We start from the raw sequence: 19,757 nt of genomic DNA, 5'->3' as shown, positions 1-19,757 counted from the left end.
CGATCCTGTTTTTATCAGCAGCCGCACAAAAAAGTGCTGAGTTTTGTCCAAACCAGTCCCTTAGATTTTGAAGCCACAATGTTCTTCTTCTGCCTGGACCTCCTTTGCCTTCAATCTTTCCCTGGAGGATTAAATGGAATATGCCATATTTTTCTGGGTGTCACATCACATGTCCAAAATATTCTAATTTTCGTTTTTTAATTGTTTTGATGATTTCCCTTGGCTTTCCCAGGCAGCTTATCACCTCCCAGACGGCTTATCACCTATACCTAGGCATCTAATTTTTGTTGCCCAAGTGAAGAACTTTGTGTCTGCAAATTTGATAAGCACTCCATCTCTTTGTCCAAGTTTTTAATACTGCAATATTATTGAGGGATCAAAATGCTAGCCTGTGGCAGCCACTTAGGAAATTCTTCCAGCTTGACGAGGAACTATTGATGAGCTCTCTTTGTATATGATTTTCAGCCCCCTCCCCCCCCCCATATATCCACTGAACGGTCATGTCATAATTTAGTTCACATTTATCTAGCTTGCTAATCAAAGCATCAAAGGGATACATTGTTAAATGCTTTGGTAAAATCAAGATATATTATATTTAAAGCGTTGTCTAATCCAGGGCCCCCCCACCCCCTGGTCCATAGAAACCAGGCCACACAAACAAGCAAAGCCCCATCTGCAGGCAGCATGCAAAAACATGCCTCCACCTGTCTACAGAAAAACTCTCTCCACAGAACCAGTTCCTGGTGCCCAAAAGATTGGGGGCCACTAGTCTAATCTATGAAAGATGAAGAAGAAGACTAAGGATAATCTGGCAAAAGTTGCTCTTAACAAGCTTCAAATTATTGTCTAGCAATTACTAGATTTTTTTAAAAAAATATGAATAATTATATGAGAATTGTGATACAAAGATGTACTGGGGAGGCCATTAGTCACTGTTTGAGTTACTAAAATATTTTTAAAGTTTCTCAAAAGGACGCAACATTGGTTTGTGTGCGAGAGAGACATATAGTCATTTTTGGCATTGCCCAACATAAAATTGTATTTCATAAAACACTTTGCACCATACTTTTCTATCTGTAAGGTTTTGGGGAAAGGTTTTGGGATATGAGCCTTCAGGAAATATGAACAGCCTTCCTAAACAAACAAGTAAACAAACAACCATTAAAATCTCAGATGGCAAAAGAAGGAACCAGCTGTGCATTTACTAATCCAGGAAAAACAAAACAGGCAAAGATGAAACTGGAAAATAGGGAGATTTCATCTTTTCTCAATTCTTTGCCATTGAGTTCTTCAAACTGGGCACAATCCAGTAAGGTTCACAATGTATCCAGGGTATGGTTGAAAAGCCAAGATGATGGCTATGATGTGCATCAATTGTGAGTGCCCTGAAGGGTATTGATTTTGCTAAATGTCCATGCTCGTTTGTTATAAAGAATGAAAATATCAGTTCCAGCCTTATTAGGCAGTAGGGTAAAACTAAAAACTACAAATTCCTCTAAGCAACATTTGAAGTAGCATGGAATAGTAACATCAGAAACTGAATCTGTTATTCACATTCACATCTGTTATTTGCTTCACTTTCTTTTTCTCCTATAGTTTGGAGGGGCACAAATATAGAGTAGTGGGTTCATAGGTTGCTTACCCTTGCCTAAATCTAGGCTTAGCATATCTGGGGAATAAAAATTCTGAAGGCCACTAGATGGCAACAAAGAGACAAAGAAACATTAACTCTTTGCTGTCATCTACTGGTTGTTTGATTTTTGCAGCCCAAACATGGCTGCATACCATGTTTTCCCGAAAATAAGACCCAACCGGAAAATAAGCCCTAGCATATAAGCCCCACTCTAAAAATAAGCCTCAGTTAAGGTCATCAGCCAGACAGATATATTTAGTACCATATTTCCCTGAAAATAAGACCTAACCAGAAAATAAGCCCTAATGGGTCTTTTGAAGCAAAAATTAATATAAGACCCAGTCTTATTTTGGGGGAAACACGATAGTAAACCATGCTTGATTAACAGAATGTCTTTCTCCAGAACTGTTCGGTGCAACAACTGTTAGATGGCCTTCTGACAAATTTTCTATCATTTAATTGAAGATACAATAGAGCAATTAAGCTCTGACCCTTTACTCTTTTATACCTATATTCTCAGTACGGTAGCTTCTCCATAATGGGAAGGAGGGAAGAAGCTTTCTTATATATTTTTTCTATTTAATTAATACGGAAAGTTTAGGAAGGAAGGCAAAAAGAGTCATAAAACCCAAAAGGAAATGAAAGGCTATTTCTTTGAGAATGCAGCACAAATTCTTGACATCCCACATCACTAGGTCTAAAAGCTTTCCATTTTCCCCTCTTTATTTTTCTAGTAATCTTCATTTCTGGGTATGGGTGCCAGAGATCAGTTACAGTTTTAGTTGCCATGATCCTGACTGCCCTTCAGAAAATTATAGTTTTTTTCAAATATCTATTCCTTCAATCAGGCTCCACATAATATATTACAGACCTGTAGTTATCCCATCAGAAATAATATTCTACCGAAAATAAGAACTCTTTTTCTGTTCAGTGCCACATTCCTTTGGGGATAAGCTGCAAAGAACTGCAAGCCGATGTGGCTGGGGATGGATAGGGGAAGCATAGCCCCTCTCTTTCTGTCTCCCTACTAGTGCCTGCTAAGGGACAAATCACTTTTGCCAAACGTCTGACCTCTTCATTTGCAGAGGATTTTTAAGACTGCCTGCCACTCAACCTTCCTTAACGCTAGGCAGCAGCAAAGTTCTCAATTATGCCTTTCCCCACATTCCCCCTTTGCTCCAATTACCAGAAGATGGACATGTCCACCACTGCTTTTCAAACTAACTAGAAAAATTCCTTGCTATGTTGGAACAGATGGCATTCCACTTGGGTCAAATTGTGATTCATGATCATGCTAGGATTATAGATAACCATTTAACCTTTATGTGTTTGACAACCCATAGAACCACATGGGTTCTTAAAGATGGATTAAATGTGCTATCAGCCCAAATCTGGGATCTCTTCCATTCTCAAGTGGCAGTTGGACAAGACTGGCAGCAATCAGCACAGGAGGAAAGCTGTAAACTAATTGACTCTAAGAGTCAATTACAAGGTAGAGGTAGGACAGAAGCTCCAAACACAAAGCAATTCATTTGATTCTAGTTTTCTGTTCCAGCAGAATATTTGTACAAAGCACAAAATAGCTTTCACAGAAAGCAGACTCTTTCTTTCCATCCTCCCCTCTCTCTCCACACATCTTTAAGTTGTCAAGGTTGAGAAACACTGACCTAAAGTGACCAATATGTGTTGGATGATTTCACCCTTTATATCATCAGTATAATCAATGAACTAGACTGCATTCAGTGAAAAATCATGAGTTCTTGCCTGCTTAAATGGAAAAATACTACTGCAGTGGAACAGCTACATATGACTTTACTCTTCGTCAGGTATGGGTTCAGGATGAAATCAAGACCATGTCATGAAGACATGGAGAAAAATAGTTTGCCAAAACAGATTTGGGGTATTCCTGCCAATTCATTGTCAAATTCAGCACAAATACTGAAAATAATGCAGGTTTCTCTTCTTTCTCATCCTATCTGGCCTTGTCCACAGTTGCACCTTGACATGGCACAATAACTTGACAAGATCAGTCTCCTGCACTGTTTTCGTGGCCATCCAATCATCATTAAGTATATCTATATCAAGGTGATCCTTTCCCTTCAAAGCTAAAACAATCCAGGCACAGCTTTAAGGTACGTAAAATTGAAATACCTTGTCACTTATTATTTTGGAGGTGAGATCAGCTAACAAGGTGTTGGGCGATGTGGGCATGTTCCCTTCCGAACCAGCATCCACTACAGTCATTTCTCTCTCATCCTTTGACCATGAGAACTCTATCTCTCATGCTCATCCCCATTTTTGATACCAACATACCTCTGAACTTCTAAGAATAGAGATGGAGCTGCTTTGCTACTTTAGTTAGAGAAAAAGAGGACGTATGTTTGCACTAGTCTTTTACCTTTAAATCTAACAACTCCATTTTTCTGCATTGCAACATCCAGAAAATAATGAGTGATGTTGACTGTGCTTTTGTTGCTTATTTATCTGTTTCTCTCTCTTAATTTATTTCATTCACTCCTCTCCTTATTGTGAAGTAAGAGATTAACTCATTTAGAGCTAATTCTGAGCGGTCTTTATTTTAAAAGGCAGACTCTTCATCTCTCATATTATTCTGTTAGAATTAAATTAAATCATTCTTTCTTTTGATACACACAGGTAAGCTTCCTGAGGAATGGGGTAATTGACTCCTCAGGGAAGTTCCTTTTTGATGTTGTATATTTTCAGACAAATAGCTCCAGACAGAAGACACAAACAGCTAAGTGGACTGGAGGCTAAAACATATAAAGAACAGTTTCTGGAATTGGGTATGTTTAATTTAATGAAGAGAAGGACGAGGGGTGACATGATAGCAGTGTTCCAATATCTCAGGGGTTGCCACAAAGAAGAGGAAGTCAAGCTATTCTCCAAAGCACCTGAAGGCAGGACAAGAAGCAATGGATGGAAACTAATCAAAGAGAGAAGCAACCTAGAACTAAGGAGAAATTTCCTGACAGAACAATTAATCAGTGGAACAACTTGCCTCCAAAAGTTCTGAATGCTCTAGCACTGGAAGTTTTTAAGAAGAGATTGGACAACCATTTTTCTGAAATGGTATAGGGTTTCCTGCCTGAGCAGGGGGTTGAACTAGAAGACCTCCAAGATCCCTTCCAACTCTATTATTCTGTTCTATTCTATTTCCTTTTTCTTTTCAGTCCTACTATAAATGTAACATGTAAAGGCAATGAATACATGTAAACATTTCCTATATTTAGCTTCTTATAGAAATATAGAACCCCCAGGGGTCCATGGAACACAGGTTGAGAACCATTGATTTAGACTACTGAGTTCAACCTTTTTCTCATTGTGGGACTCTGAATTAAAGTATCTGTGGTCGATGTCTATCCAGTCTCTATTTGTGGACAATTGGTAAAGGTTACTAGCTTCCTAGTCAACCAATCAATGGTTTGATCATTGTTTTTTCTTTATTGATTTTCATCACATTATACAACTATTACCAACCAGGTTTTGGCTACAACAATCTGGAGCTCTTCTTGCTGAATGGTGTGTTTGCAAAATACCCATCAATGAATTATTTTTTTCAGGAGCGATGTTATAAGTTCCTTGCATGCAATAATTACCTTCAAATACAATAAGAGAAAGAACCTGTGATTTGATTTAAGCTGGTTTATAAATTCCCTCCTCAGTTTATTCATAACTATGCGATAGTGGGCAATATCTGGTCATGAGAACACACATGGATTTATTTCCTTCAGAGACAGATGTGGGAGAGCAAATAGGAGGAGTTTTATTATGAAGCTCAAGGTGGACAAAGCTGCAGAAACTTTAGCTTCTGGAACCTTTCTTGGGGGCATGGGTAACTACTCCATGTTTGATAAATGGTTTATAATTACATGGACACAGAGGGAATTTCTTTCTGAGCGTGGATAGAAAAGCTGCCTCCTTCCTATGAAGGATGAAATGGGTATGGGAGCCACAGAGGGAAATTATGATGGGTAGAGCAATGCTTCTGAACAATTCAGCACTGTCCCTGACCATTGCATCCCATCCCCCTGAACAAAAGGCTCACACACAAGGGACCTGCCTGTGAAACTTCCATCTGCTTTCATCCATGACCCTTAGGGGCAGCCAGGTCATGAGGTCATCCTGCTTAAACTCAAGATTTTTAACCAGAAATAGAGTCGGGAAGTGGCAAGGGATAACCCTGGGTAGGGGTCCCTATTTTATGAAGGGAATTTTTGAATAAATCGCTTTTTTAAAAAAATCAGCTACATATTCTCCTTATTAATTAAATAAAAGAATGATGTTATTGTGAATAACAGCCGCTTTTAACAAGAAGCATTTTACGTTTGTGAGTTGATAATATGATACATTGATTCATAAAGAACAAGAGTGACTGCTGCCTATTTCAGATTCATCAGTTTTGTGATCCACAAATATTATCAAGGGGTTCTTTGACTCACAACACTCTTAACAAATACCTAGAATGCCTGAGGAAGTGCTGGATCTCAAACTGTTCTTCTGCCCAGAGTTCTAAGCCCAGCCATTCCTTATGGATTCATGGAATAGAGATATTTGATATCACACACTACAAATTTTGAGATTTTAGAAGAGTATCACACTGGAATAAACTGTTTGGTGGCATTTTCAGTAACTGGAAGGAAAGAGTAAGACAGGGATGTCCAGAGGGTATGGTGAAAAAAATTAAAATGGCAGCCATGATGGGGTGATCAAAGCTCTCCCTGTTTTTTTTATGTATCATCACATTGTCATGGCTGCCATCTTGACCCAGAGGACACCTTTGAAGTGAACTGCATGCACTCAAATTTCCATGTACAAAATTGGAAAGACTACAACAAATTTAGAGAACACAATTAAATTTTTATTCATTAAATCCAAGGTATCTGAGGAACCACCTTACCCTGATGGGACTAACGCACCTCAGGGGAAAGGACCTACTTCAGATTCCATCAGCCAAAGAATTTCAGCTGGCTGGGTCCAGGAGAAGAGCCTTGTCTGCTGTGGTCCCCATTCTCTGGAATATTCTCCCCTCAGAGATGAGATCTGCTCCCACACTCCTGGCCTTTGGAAGAGCCTAAAAACTTGGCTCTGCCATTTGGCCTTGGGCCCTGAAAGGGCCCGCTACATTATGGGTGGCTGATGGGGTAGACTGCCCATCATCTTGATTCTTAACTTCTTCATCTTTTTTATTCAAAATTTATTTTTTAGCCCTTTTTAACTTTTTATTAAATTGCAAGCCACCCAGAGTTGCTATATGAGTGAGATAGGCGTCATAGAAATTTAATAAATAAAATCATTATTGTAATACTATATAAACAAAAATGTGAAATCACAGCTGCTACTCTTTAGATGGTGTTGGCCTTCATATTCACAAATAAAGCTATAATCCAATGGTAGCATATAGGTTTTGTATGCAGAAAAACAGAGGCATTTCCATGTAGAAAACTCTGGGGACAAGTGATACACCTGTCTCAGGTCATTCACTATCTTTTAAAATTTATATATATTGCTTTCACAACCCCCTATTCTTTAAATCTGTTTCTGTGCACTGCCCAGAGTCACCTTTGGTGAGATATGCGGCTATATAATTTTATGCATAAATGGTAATTTGTATTATTGTATCTCTTATACGGCAAGGCCATTTACCTGCATCTGAGAATCATCTGGCTGATTCTGCTGCGTGAGCCTAGATAGCTTCCTCTCAATGTCTGTAGTGAATAGAGATGTGGAAGAAATCTTCCATAGGTTTAAATGTGAGGATCTTCCCAGGGACGATCGCTGGATAGGGATAGGCAGTTGTTTTCTAGTATTTGTTACTTTGTGTCCAGTAACAATTATTGGACTATTTTTTGGGTCCTAACTATCCAGAATGATTATTTGAAGGGACCTCCAGCTCAAAACTACATTAGGGTAGTTGCAATTTAAAGGGGTGCTGGAGCAATTCTTCCTTTTTAAAAGTGTGTATATTGTAAATAAATAATAGTAGTATATACATAGCTCTGTAATTAATAAAAAAAAGTTGTGTACACAATTTACATTTATTTGGGAAACCTGCATACAAAACTGGATCAATATGGAAAATTGCAAATGAATTTTTATTTTTTTTTACACAGAGAGAAATTGGAATAACAGGTGAACAATTATACTAACAAAATACCCAATTTAGAGAGATATTTGCTTCTCTGCCACCAACCATGAGCTCCATTTTTCTGATTTTTCATTGTATGCTGATTCAGATATTTATTTCACAAATTTGAGCTTTTTTTCTGAGGATGCCACTTATACCAATGAGCCTTGAGGGTTGAGACTAGTGTGAACTGCTTATGCTGATCTGCTAGATCTACACTGTAATTCCTAATAACTTGCACAAAAAGTCAGCATTTATCAATGCACAATTTCAATCACTCTTATAAAAGCCTTTTCACATAAAAAAGAAAGAATGCCCTACAGTCAATCTGTAGTGACTTCATGGATGTATCCACACAATTTTCATGTTCATAATAATGTGGTTTGCCATTATCTTCTTCCAGTGTGATTCTCAACCTCTCGATTTAGCCTCTAGCCCTAGTATTTCCTGATGAACTCCTGTCTGAGTGTTAACTAGGCCTGACCCTGCTTAAATTCCAAGTCCAAGTATTACTACTGAAAGTATCTCAAATATGACCTGTCAAAAGCATATGAAGTTTAGGTTTTAAGTGAAAAGTTATGAGAAGTAACTTTTATTTCCTCCTTGATACAGACTAAATTAGATAGGAATTAATCTAGAGATGCCATTTGAATCTCATCAATAAAGATGTTGTAATAGAACAGTCCAAATCATGCTTCTCTGACTATGGTTAAGATGATAAGTAATCGTATTTCCTTCAGTTACGCATAAAACTGCATTTATATGTTATAATAAGAACAAAATATTCTCATAGAACAAATTCTTGATTATAACAGTTGTAGATAATCAGTAAAATTTCAAAAAAAAACCACCAAAGTTCATTAACGTCCAGGAAAAACAAGGAATTAAACATTTTTGTAATGGGATGGGTTTCGTTTGGAAGCCTTGGGCAAATTAAAAGGGCTTATATGAAGAATATTTGGGTTTGCATTGTCAATCAAGGACTAAAGCTCATATTCCAGTGCAGCCTTTGCAATCTCCAGTTCCTATTTTCTACTTATACTATCGGTATGAAAAAAATCATACACATATTAGTTAGTTCATTAAAAAGAATTATGCATGGCTATGATTTACATTTTATATTTTCCTCCTTGTCGTCAGATGACTGAAAAGCGATCTTGATACTTAACCACACGATGGGGCTCTTGTACTGTTTTCCCTGCGTATTCAGAAGTTCAGGGACCTGGGGATGCTGTGAAGTGAGATCCAATTTAATTCCTTGACTTGCATAACGGGGGCTGAGCTCCAAAAAGTCGATGGGGCCATGGCAACATTACACATATTTTTAATACATTACAGCTAGTCCTCACTTAACGATTTGTCCAGCAATCATTCAAAGTTACAATCATGCTGAATAATGAGACTTACGACCAATCCTTGAAATTGTGGTTGTCACCGCATCCCTGCAGTCACATGATCGTGATTCAGTCACTTGGCAACTGATGTGCATTTACAACAGTCATAGTGCTTCCCATGGTCACATGATCACCATTTGTAATCTTTACAGCCAATGAGCAAAGTTAGTAGGGAAGCCAGCAGGAAGTCACAGGTCGCTGTCATATGACATCATGCTTAACAATCCACAGTAATTCGCTTAACGACTGCAGTTGGAACTGACAACCACTGTTGTAAGTCAGGAGCGTCACATGATTTACCACTTTAAGCCAATTCACCTAGAAACAGAGTCACCAATTCCAATTATGGTTTGTTGTACTCTGCATGTAACTAAGCATTTTCTCTTATGCTACTATGAAATTTAAAATTCAACTGCAATGGAATGGCTGCATCTTCACAATCTTCTTTACACCCTTTTTGGAGTAAAGTTATACAATATGTTGATAAAACTGAGAAAACTGTGATTTTATTTTTTATTTGTATTTATATTTACAAATAATTCAAGATGATGAACATATCCAGCACACCTCCCATTTTCCCCACTACACCACCCCTATGAGATGGCTTGGGCTGACAGAGAGTGGCTAGCCCAAAGTTATGCAGTTGGCCTTCCTGGCTAAGGCTTACGGTCACCTGTTTTCTAACCTGATGCCTTAACCACTAGACCAAACTGGTTCAGATATGTATTTTATATTGTAGTGAATTATATACTGATTACTTGAGATTTAGCATGTTCAGAACAAACAAACAACAAAGATGGAATTTTTTGTGTGCTCTAGCAATAGAAGAAACAATAATTCTTGGATGGGAAAATACTTTATTTCGACATATAAAGGACTAGATTTCAATGATATGTGATTTAGCAATTTCTTTTGGTCATCTGCATGCAGAGTTACTAATCTAGTGATTTCTATTCAGGTAAAACGTTTCCTGTAGAAAATATGTCCAACTAGCCAGTCTAGTTAAGTAATCACACTTTATTCCAGATGAAATGGTTAATCCATTTAGTCTAGTCTTGTCTACTCTGATTTGCAGGAGCTCCAAGGCATCACCTGGATTTCAGGTGGGATCTTTTCCAACACCAGCCACTGATTCTTTCTTTTTTTTAGCTAGAAGATATCAAAGTTTGAATTTGGAACTCTGCATACAAAACAGATATAGTTATAACATATGGTGATTATTCTCTCACAGTACTGTTGCTTATAATGGGTCCTTCACCATAATTCAATTAGTTGGAAGAATCTATTACGTGTCTCACATATATGAACATCAGACTCCTTCCTACGCATGACATGCTGCCATTCAACATGGGTGGCTTCACTGTCAGATGCTTTGATCAGTACACCCATTCATATCACTTAACTGTGCACTTAAAACCTAAAGCAGCAAGGGAAAGAGAAGCAATTGTTAACAAAGTCATGTCCCACACAGACACATTTTTAAATAAAAGAACAGCTCTCTTCTTCATGTCAAAAGTCAGGTCAGAAGACCCTTGGTTTTTCAGACATTTTAACAGCAGCTGGGGGAAAATGGTGCATGATGCAATAAGATTCCCTAAATCAAATCCTCCTTTTAAGACTTGAATTCTTTTGCAGAAGTAAAAATATATGCAATATTTTCTCTGTCAAGCTACACCTCACACTTGTCTGTATACTTGCTTAATTATATCGTCAGTACATAAATTCCAGCAGTGCTATATAATTAAATCTTGTCATTTGCTAGTAGCCATGAAGTACTTATTAAAAAAAGCCTAAACTCATAGTGTCACCATGTTTCTGCTTCTATTAGAACAAAACCTAATGAACAAACTTCTGAGTTTCCTAGCTAGGGTGTTAAACCAAGCAAGGAAATGCAAGTAAGAAGAGATAAAGGAGGTCTTTGCTTTCGGCTGCCCTAACTGTTGAACTTAAAACACAGAAAATATTTGCCTTTTATCTCATGACAGATATCAATGTCTAGGAGCTTTTTAACATTTAACATTTATATTTTATTGGGTTCTACTAATCTAGAATATATTGCTAGTCTGTGTATGATCTGCCATACGCTAAATAAATAATCACAGATGTTAATTAGCTTCCCAATGCTAGTATATTTCATCTGTATGGTTTTTTTTTCCCATCCTGGTGTCTTAAAACGTATTAGTGTTCCTTAAACTTGGCAACTTTAAAACATGTGAACTCTGAAGTCCCAGAATTCCCAGCTCGATTCCTATTTCTAAAATAACTCCCATCTTTCTTTTGCAGGAAAGAATGGGACCAAGAGGGCAATGCTGTGTTTAAGCCACTTGCCAATTTGAAAACCCGTGAAAACGTTTGCTACAATCAAATCTTCCACGTCTTTCCGCCGTTTTCCTGAAAACGTTGCGCTCCGCTTTCCACCTGCTCACCTGAACTAGTGAAAGCAGACGTCTTCCCTCCGTTCCCCCGCCCCGCCTTTGTGACGTCAAGAGAGCATCTTACTACAGTACTGAGGCGGCTCACTTCTAACGCTAGATCGCACCGTCCAAGCTTAGTATCGCGAGATGTTATTAAGGTGGGGTTTCCTCCCCCCTCCCCTGTGTTTCCTATACCTTCCTTAACTCAAAGCCTCCTGGATCTATGCAGGTTGGGGGCGGAGTCCTCCGGGCAGGTTTGACAGTGACGTGGGAGACTCCCCCCCCCGCCGGGTCCCGCTGCTTTTACGGGAAGACAAAACGGGTAGGTGGGCGCGGAGCTCGAGACAGGGGCTTCCGGCGAGGCAGTGGTTGAATGGCTCCATTTCCCTGGTGGGAGCGTTGTGCTTCCTCTGGGAATATCTATGGAAATTCTCAGTTATCCAGGTCATAATGATCCCAAAGGTGCTTTTTCCACGAGGCAGCTGGACTTTCTTGAAGTCCAGTTGCCTCGTGAAAAAGCACCTTTGGGATTCCTCTGGGAAGGGGCCAAGAAGGAAGAGATGATTTGGGGGAGGAGGGGTTCCCTATTGGCTTCGTCACTACATCTTGACATTCATGGACGAGGAAGGTTGGAGTCCCGCCTCTCCCTAGTTCTGCCCCTGAAAAGGGTAGTGTTTCTGGTCCAGAATCCCTCTTCAGGGTCAAGCGACTCCTGTGGCTAAGATTTCAAATGGGAAAAATGTGCCCCGCTTGTTTGCATAGTTCATTGTTGCTTTGCTGAAAGGGAGAGAGAGAAATTTTTGTATTAACCCATCTGTGCCTTGCAACAACGTGTTCTATGGACATGTCTGTCTGCAGGTGATTTTTCAAGTCAATTTTGCAGCCTGGTGGCTAAATTCAATTTTTTTCGGTCCTCACAACTAACAATTATTTATTAGATTTACATCTTCTTTCATCCAGAAGATCAGGGTGGGATACATAGCTCTGCCTCTTCCAATTCTTCTTCGCAAAACTCCTTGAAGTAGGTAAGGCTGACATAGAGCAACTGGCCCAAAGTTACTCAATGGATACTGTATTTGTGGCTGAGGATGAACCAGAATCTCTTCAGCTCTAATCCAGCACCTTAACCACTATGTCACATATTATACCAGTATCATCATCTTCTAAAAATAGGTGGCTGTTTGCACCCTCAGAAAGATGCTTTAGCACCAGTTTGTATTTACCTATCAAGTGGATATTGAAAGCAATTGATATCAAGATTTTTAAGCTCATTCTTAAAAAACCTATTACACAGATTTTCCAAAATACAGGACACAATGATGTTTCCAAGAAATGGCAAAATAGGAAGAGAAGAGATAAGAGTTGTCAAAGATCAACAGTTAACCAATTTGAACTTGTGCAGCAGATTTCTCTCATTACAAATGTTTATCTTAAAATGAGTCATTTGTTCAGTAGCTAGCACAAATACTGGTAGTTAAAAGACAGGTTTAAGCTTTGACAGCTCTACTTGAAGTAGTTTCCAGTTGAAAAGTCAAGAAACAGGACTGGGAAATTAGGACTGCTTGAGATTGGGAATTACTGCCAGCCAGGCCAGACAATACAGAGTTAGATAGACTAGTGAACCTGATAAAATAATGTTGGTATTTTTAGTCTAAAGACATGGCTCTTCCAACAAGCGGGATTGGCCTAGGGAATTTTTAGTGGGTTTTTAAGAGAAATTTTAATTATATAGGCCATAGCTAATATTTCTTTTTAATTTGGTTTTAAATTAGGTATTTATTGTAGTATCTGTTTTATAAGGCTGTTAGCCGCCCTGAGTCCGGGAAGGAGAAGGGCGGGATATAAATCGAATAAATAAATAAATAAATAAATAAATAAATAAATAAATAGTCTGATGCTTTATCCATGAAAAATATTTGATATACTTACAACCCCAATTAGGATTGAAATTTTGGCTGCTAAGCGATGTCATTAAATGAGTCATCACATGATTGGATCAAATTTTATTATCATTTTTACCATGGTGGTTAAGAAAATCATGTAGTCTGTCTTCCCCCCCCAGTTAATGTTACTTGTTGGAAACTGCTGGAAGGTCACAAATTGAGATCATTGTGATAATAGAATCCTGCAACCGCTTGTGAAATATGAGCTGGCTGTGAAGTGCCCAAATTGCAATCATGTGACCACAAAGGTAGTTGATTATAACTTTGAGGACAGGTCACTTTTTCTGAGACTGCCATAAGTTTGAACCATTATTAAATGTCCTATTAAATTGCCCATAAATGAACCATTATTAAATGTCCTATTAAATTGCTCATAAAGCACTAGCAATTATAGTGTCGTGCCACAACTGCCCAGCACAGTCATGTGACCACATTTTGGGAGCTTGACAACAGACTCACTTTACAGCTGGTTGCAACACCTGCAATCGTGTGACCATGATTTGCAACTTTTTCCCTGGTTTATGGCAAAAACACTCATTTGGGAAGAATGGGTTCATCTTTGCCACTATAGCATTCGCTTAATGACTGTAGATTTGCTTAATGACCACAGTGATTTGTTTAATGATGTCAGATATTAGTCAAGCAGAATCATTACTTGAAGACTGGACTTGAGAAATAAAGGTTATAATTTAGCATTTGTTATAATTTATAGTCTTTTAGCTGTAAATGTTTCAAAGTTAAGAATGAGGCCTTTACATTGTTTTGTGATATGCTTCTTATATTATGAATAGCTTCATAGATTGTTTAATGATAATAACCTGAGAGAAGGCAGACAGTTTTTCTTACTGTTCAGCAGATAGAAGTTAGAAAAGCAAAGACAAAGATTTTAGTAGGCATATGAAAAGATGAGATTAGTACTCTCCATTGATGACCTTTTTTCCCTCTTTTAGGTAGTCTGGAAAAATCAGATTCTTCACAAAGTCATTAGTAGTTTAGAACAATGTTTGCGGACCTGGAGTATGACATTGAGGAAGACAAGCTGTAAGATTTTTTTTTCTTTTTCCCTGTTTCCTGCTAATAATGTGTATCTTTGTATTTGATTTGGGGGAAATGTGAAACTTGAATTAGAACTGTTTGGAAAGCACACAACAATAATTACTTGACTGAGAAAAAAAGTTGTAATAAGAATTTAAAAAATAGCAAAACACACTCAAAGCCTAGTAGATTTAGAGCCAAATCAAAATGCCTTAGTTCTGGAGCTTTATTCATTTACAGACCTTTTGCTCCAGTTTGGATTGGGAAAGAGCATTCTATAGAAGTTAAGTCAAAATCTTCAGTATTTCCTTGGTTAAATGACTGGAAAAAACATGTAAACTGGGCACTTATGGATATAGTTTACATTAATGTCTCTTGTTATTAGGTGATTGCTCTTTTTCAGCTTTTACTTGATTGGATTTATATTCTCCTGGCAGTCTTATTACATAGATTGTGAATTCAGAATCTAACAATGGTGAAAAAAGTAAGGTTCTACATTTAGGCAAGAAAAACCAAATGTACAGGTATAGTATAGGGGGTACCTTGCTCAATAGTAGTAACTGTGAGAGGGATCTCGGAGTCCTAGTGGACAATCACTTAAATATGAGCCAGCAGTGTGCTGCAGCTGCCAAAAAAGCCAACACAGTGTTGGGCTGCATTAACAGAGGGGTAGAATCAAGATCACGTGAAGTATTAATACCACTTTACAATGCCTTGGTAAGGCCACACTCAGAATACTGCATCCAGTTTTGGTCACCACAATGTAAAGAAGATGTTGAGACTCTAGAAAGAGTCCAGAGAAGAGCAACAAAGATGATTAGGGGACTGGAGGCTAAAACATATAAGGAACAGTTGCTGGAATTGGGTATGTCTAGTTTAACTAAGAGAAGGACGAGGAGGGACATGATAGCAGTGTTCCAATATCTCAGGGGCTGCCACAAAGAAGAGAGAGTCAAGCTATTTTCCAAAGCGCCTGAAGGCAGGACAAGAAGCAACGGATGGAAACTAATCAAGGAGAGAAGCAACCTAGAACTAAGAAGAAACTTCCTGAGTTAGAACAATTAACCAGTGGAACAACCTGCCTCCAGAAGCGGTGAATGCTCCAACACTGGAAGTTTTTAAGAAGAGACTGGACAGCCATTTGTCTGAAATGGTATAGGGTTTCCTGCCTGAGCAGGGTGTTGGACTAGATGACCGCCAAGGTCCCTTCCAACTTTACTATTATTATTATTATTATTATTATTATTACAGATTTGGAGAGAACTGAATGAGAAAATAAATTACAATAGATATATACTGTCAAAATTACAGGAGAAGCTTGTGATACATGTCTGAAAGTGTCAAATTTTAATGCCTGCAAGAAAAATAATCAGTTTTTATTTTCAATAAAGAGTAAGTCCTAGAAGTAAAATCAGTGCAATAGTGATTTGTGTTGGAAAATAATGGAATGAACTTTGTAAATTTACACCTGGCTTTATGTCGCTATGAAACTAATTTAAAATCTAAGAAGTGCTGACTGGAAGTTAAGGCTGGTAATCTGAGGCTAAAAACTATCATCAAGTGACCACGGTTTAATCATGCAAGACATTTTGGTTCTTGCTATGCTTCTGCAAATAATTTACATGGTCGAATCAAGATAAACAAAAATTTTGTTCACATTTTATATATTTATTTATCAAATTTAGAGGCCACCCATCTCATTCTCAGATTGTATTTTATTGTTGCATTTATATTTTTAGTCTGAAACTCGATATTTAGGAAATAAATATCTAACACAATTTTGATTCCTTTTATCTATATCTCTGTTGTGGTGAAAGGAGCAGTTGGCAGGTGTTTTTGTTTTTATCTCTGTTTTAGGGGAATTCCTACAGTACCTGGAACAGTGACCTTGAAGAAAGACTCTCAGAATCTGATTGGGATTAGTATAGGTGGAGGAGCCCAATATTGTCCCTGCCTCTATATCGTCCAGGTTAGTGTTAGGGAAGAGGAATATATTCTTAGAAAGAAAGAAAATAATAAAAAATGCGTGCAACATCTTGGGAGCAGAGTTTTGATTGTGGGAACATTTCTGAGGATCCAGCCTTGTAGCCTGTAGCAATAGGAACAACAGTAGTAACAGCAACAAAGAGAGGTGGACCACAGTGCATGAAGCTTATAGGATAATAAATAATTTATTTTTTTAATGGACTATCAGTCTATATGTCAGTAAAATAAACAACTAAATTGATGTATTTTCTGATCTGGTATAGCTAATTTCTCTTTCATAAAAATAAGTTCATGGCCTGGAATAGAAAGATACTTCAAATTCATTGGTTCTTATATGTGAGCTCAAAATTTAAAAGAAATCCTGTCACAGATGTTAAACAAGAGGAGTTCAGGGAGAATTCAGTCATAGTTTTGAATATACTCTAATTTCAAAAGGTTAGTCTATGAACCTCCTCAAGTGGCAGTAAGATTTCTTTCAGTGTCTAATGAAGTGTGATACGGGAATCTGCCCAAATGGTGAGTGAACTATGGAAAGTGAAAAAAATGAACTGGTTTGAAATCTCTGAACTAAAAAACACTTCAGGTCAGCTAACAGCTTTTATTATAGAAGAATGGATATCAAATAAACCTCCAGTAGCATGGCATATTTCAACCAAGTAACACAACTTTTGGATGGCTTCAGCACCACATAGTATAGATAAGCAACAAGTGTTTATGAAAGTCCTGTCATGATATTTCTGAAAATTAAGACTTTTTATAAGTAACAAATGTGGCAAGAAAATTAGCAATTATGCATGGAAACTTTAGCTCTTTCTCTTTGGCTTCTTTCATCATAGCAGTAGCACTTAGACTTGTATACCGCTTCACAGTGCTTTACAGCCCTCTCTAAGCAGTTTACAGAGTCAGCATATTACCCCCCAACAATTTGGGTCCTCGTTTTACCAACTTCAGAAGGATGGAAGGCTGAGTCAACCTTGAGCCGGTCAGAATCGAACTCCTGGCAGTGGGCAGAATTAGCCTGCAATACTGCATTCTAACCACTGCACCACCATGGCTCTCCCATCATCACTATGTATTCCTCCTCAGGTATTTGACAATACTCCTGCAGCTTTCGATGGAACATTGGCAGCTGGTGATGAAATCACAGGCGTGAATGGGAAATCAGTCAAAGGAAAAACCAAAGTAGAAGTAGCCAAAATGATACAGGTGGTGAAGGTGAGATACTTTAAGGCTTGCTGGAATGTAAATTGTGGATTTTTTGCTCACGCACATAATTGTGCCTTTCTCTTACAAACCCATAATATTTGGTTCTGATCTTCTAGGGAGAGGTGACAATTCATTACAACAAGCTCCAGGCTGATCCAAAGCAGGGGAAAAGTTTAGACATTGGTAGGAAAAACTGACTCTCTTTAAAAAAAAAGTTTGAGCCTGTTTTTGTGAAATGCAGGGATTATGCTACATGTTGGAAAATGCTGCTTATGGATTGTAACGTCTCTTTCCTGGAATGCAGTGCTAAAGAAAGTGAAGCACCGCCTGGTAGAGAACATGAGCTCAGGGACAGCAGATGCCTTAGGACTGAGCCGAGCTATCCTCTGCAATGGTAAGTAATAATGCAGGAAGCAGTGTGACCATTGGTGCTGGTTGAGCCAAGTGCCATCACAGATTAAACATTCTCACCAAGTGTGCCTTTTCCTGAAATTGAATCTCGTCCAGTTGGTGATGTTGATACCTGACTCGTAACTGTGGGGTTGAGAGCCAATGTAATATACTTGTTAAACACCAGAGATGCCCGCTTCAAACCTCACCACTTTAGGGTGATCCTCAGGTGAGCTACTATATCTCAATCCTAGCCCTCCAGTTGTAAGGCAAGGCAGTAGCCATTCCTTATATAGTGACTCTGGGAATGTATACTGATCTGCCAAGCTTATCTGTGGTCTTAGAATGAAATTCTGTTCCCTTTGTCAAGCTTTTTACTCTCTCCAAATGTCTGACAAGCGCATAAAAGCATGGCTGTGCCAGGAGAAATGACATCTGTGGGCAGCCTGGGCTTAAACTTTGCACTATTCCCATGATGTCATTTAATCCATAGAAAGGGCCATGAGAAAGAATTTGGATATTGAGATGGCCCAAAAATGCCTGTTTATTTTGAGATTAAATCTGTAGCATCAAGTGAATAGCATTCTACAGCAATGTAGAAATTAGATGATAGTCTCATTAAAACTTTATGTATTATCTTTGAGAAATCATGGAGAAGAAATGAAGAGTCAATTTGGTGAAAGAAAGCAAATCTTCCTTTTCTTAAAAATGAGAGGGTGAGGGATTCCAGAGAATTACAATTTTGTATTATTGCCTGGAATATTCTAGAATGTATGATAAAGATGTTGATTCAAAACTACTTTCAAAGTGTGGTAATTTGCAGAAGTCAGCATGGATTTGACAAGAATAAGTTGTTTTGGACTAGCCATATCTCACTTTATGTCAGAAGACAATTTTAATAAATCATACTCACAGAGTGCTCATCAGTGCTTACAACATTGAAAAGAAGTTATGAAGTGGATGATAATGATCCTAAATCTATTCTTTAATGTTATTATAAAGAACTTGAAGAGGTGAAGAGGATACTTACCAGATTGTGGAAACTGGGTGTGATAATATCTGAGCAAACAAAACAAAATGAAGCTGGTTCTCTAGAAAAATGGGCTGAAAAATAACAATGAAGTTTAAAGGCAATAAATGCAAAAGGATATCTTTCGCTTAGGAATAAGATATCAAATACACAAGGGCATCTGGCTTGGTAAAAGATCTCGGCATAATAGTTGATTGCAAAGTTAGTATGAGTCAGCAGTATGATGATGATGATGCAAAAAACATGGAACGTTTTTAGGCTGCATCAGTGAAATAATTTATTTTATTTATTTATTTTATTTATTAAATTTATATACCGCCCTATCTCCCTTACGGGACTCAGGGCGGTGAACAGGCGATACTAAAAACCACAATAATAAATAAATAGTTTCTGTGCTAAAATCAAATTAAATAACAGGCCTGTTCTAAAAACACCCCATACAAAACCCCCACTAAAACATAATCAAACTACACCAGGCCGGCCGCACGGAATAGATGGGCCTTCAGGGCTCGGCGAAAAAGGCGCAGGTCCGCAACTGTACGTAGGTCGGGGGGTAGGTCATTCCAGAGGGCAGGAGCTGC

General features: G+C 38.1%; 1 protein-coding gene across 1 annotated transcript in view; it reads left to right on the top strand.

Annotated features, from left to right (window-relative positions):
• The first annotated feature begins 11,785 nt into the window (after nucleotides 1–11,785).
• The window catches only part of PICK1 (protein interacting with PRKCA 1), a 15,023-nt gene continuing 7,051 nt past the window's right edge, over nucleotides 11,786–19,757 (top strand). The window contains exons 1-6 of the mRNA XM_015817260.1: nucleotides 11,786–11,908; nucleotides 14,484–14,570; nucleotides 16,422–16,533; nucleotides 17,637–17,765; nucleotides 17,873–17,939; nucleotides 18,061–18,150. Coding sequence (XP_015672746.1) covers nucleotides 14,530–14,570; nucleotides 16,422–16,533; nucleotides 17,637–17,765; nucleotides 17,873–17,939; nucleotides 18,061–18,150 — 439 coding nt within the window. The 5' untranslated portion in view covers nucleotides 11,786–11,908; nucleotides 14,484–14,529. The remainder of the gene's footprint in view (nucleotides 11,909–14,483; nucleotides 14,571–16,421; nucleotides 16,534–17,636; nucleotides 17,766–17,872; nucleotides 17,940–18,060; nucleotides 18,151–19,757) is intronic.

This window comes from Protobothrops mucrosquamatus, unplaced genomic scaffold (genome assembly GCF_001527695.2).
Source record: "Protobothrops mucrosquamatus isolate PMUCROS unplaced genomic scaffold, P.Mucros_1.0 scaffold569, whole genome shotgun sequence".
Classification (NCBI taxonomy): domain Eukaryota; kingdom Metazoa; phylum Chordata; class Lepidosauria; order Squamata; family Viperidae; genus Protobothrops; species Protobothrops mucrosquamatus.
The sequence above is the reverse complement of the archived record's forward strand: the minus strand, read 5'-3'. Positions and strand labels throughout refer to the sequence as shown.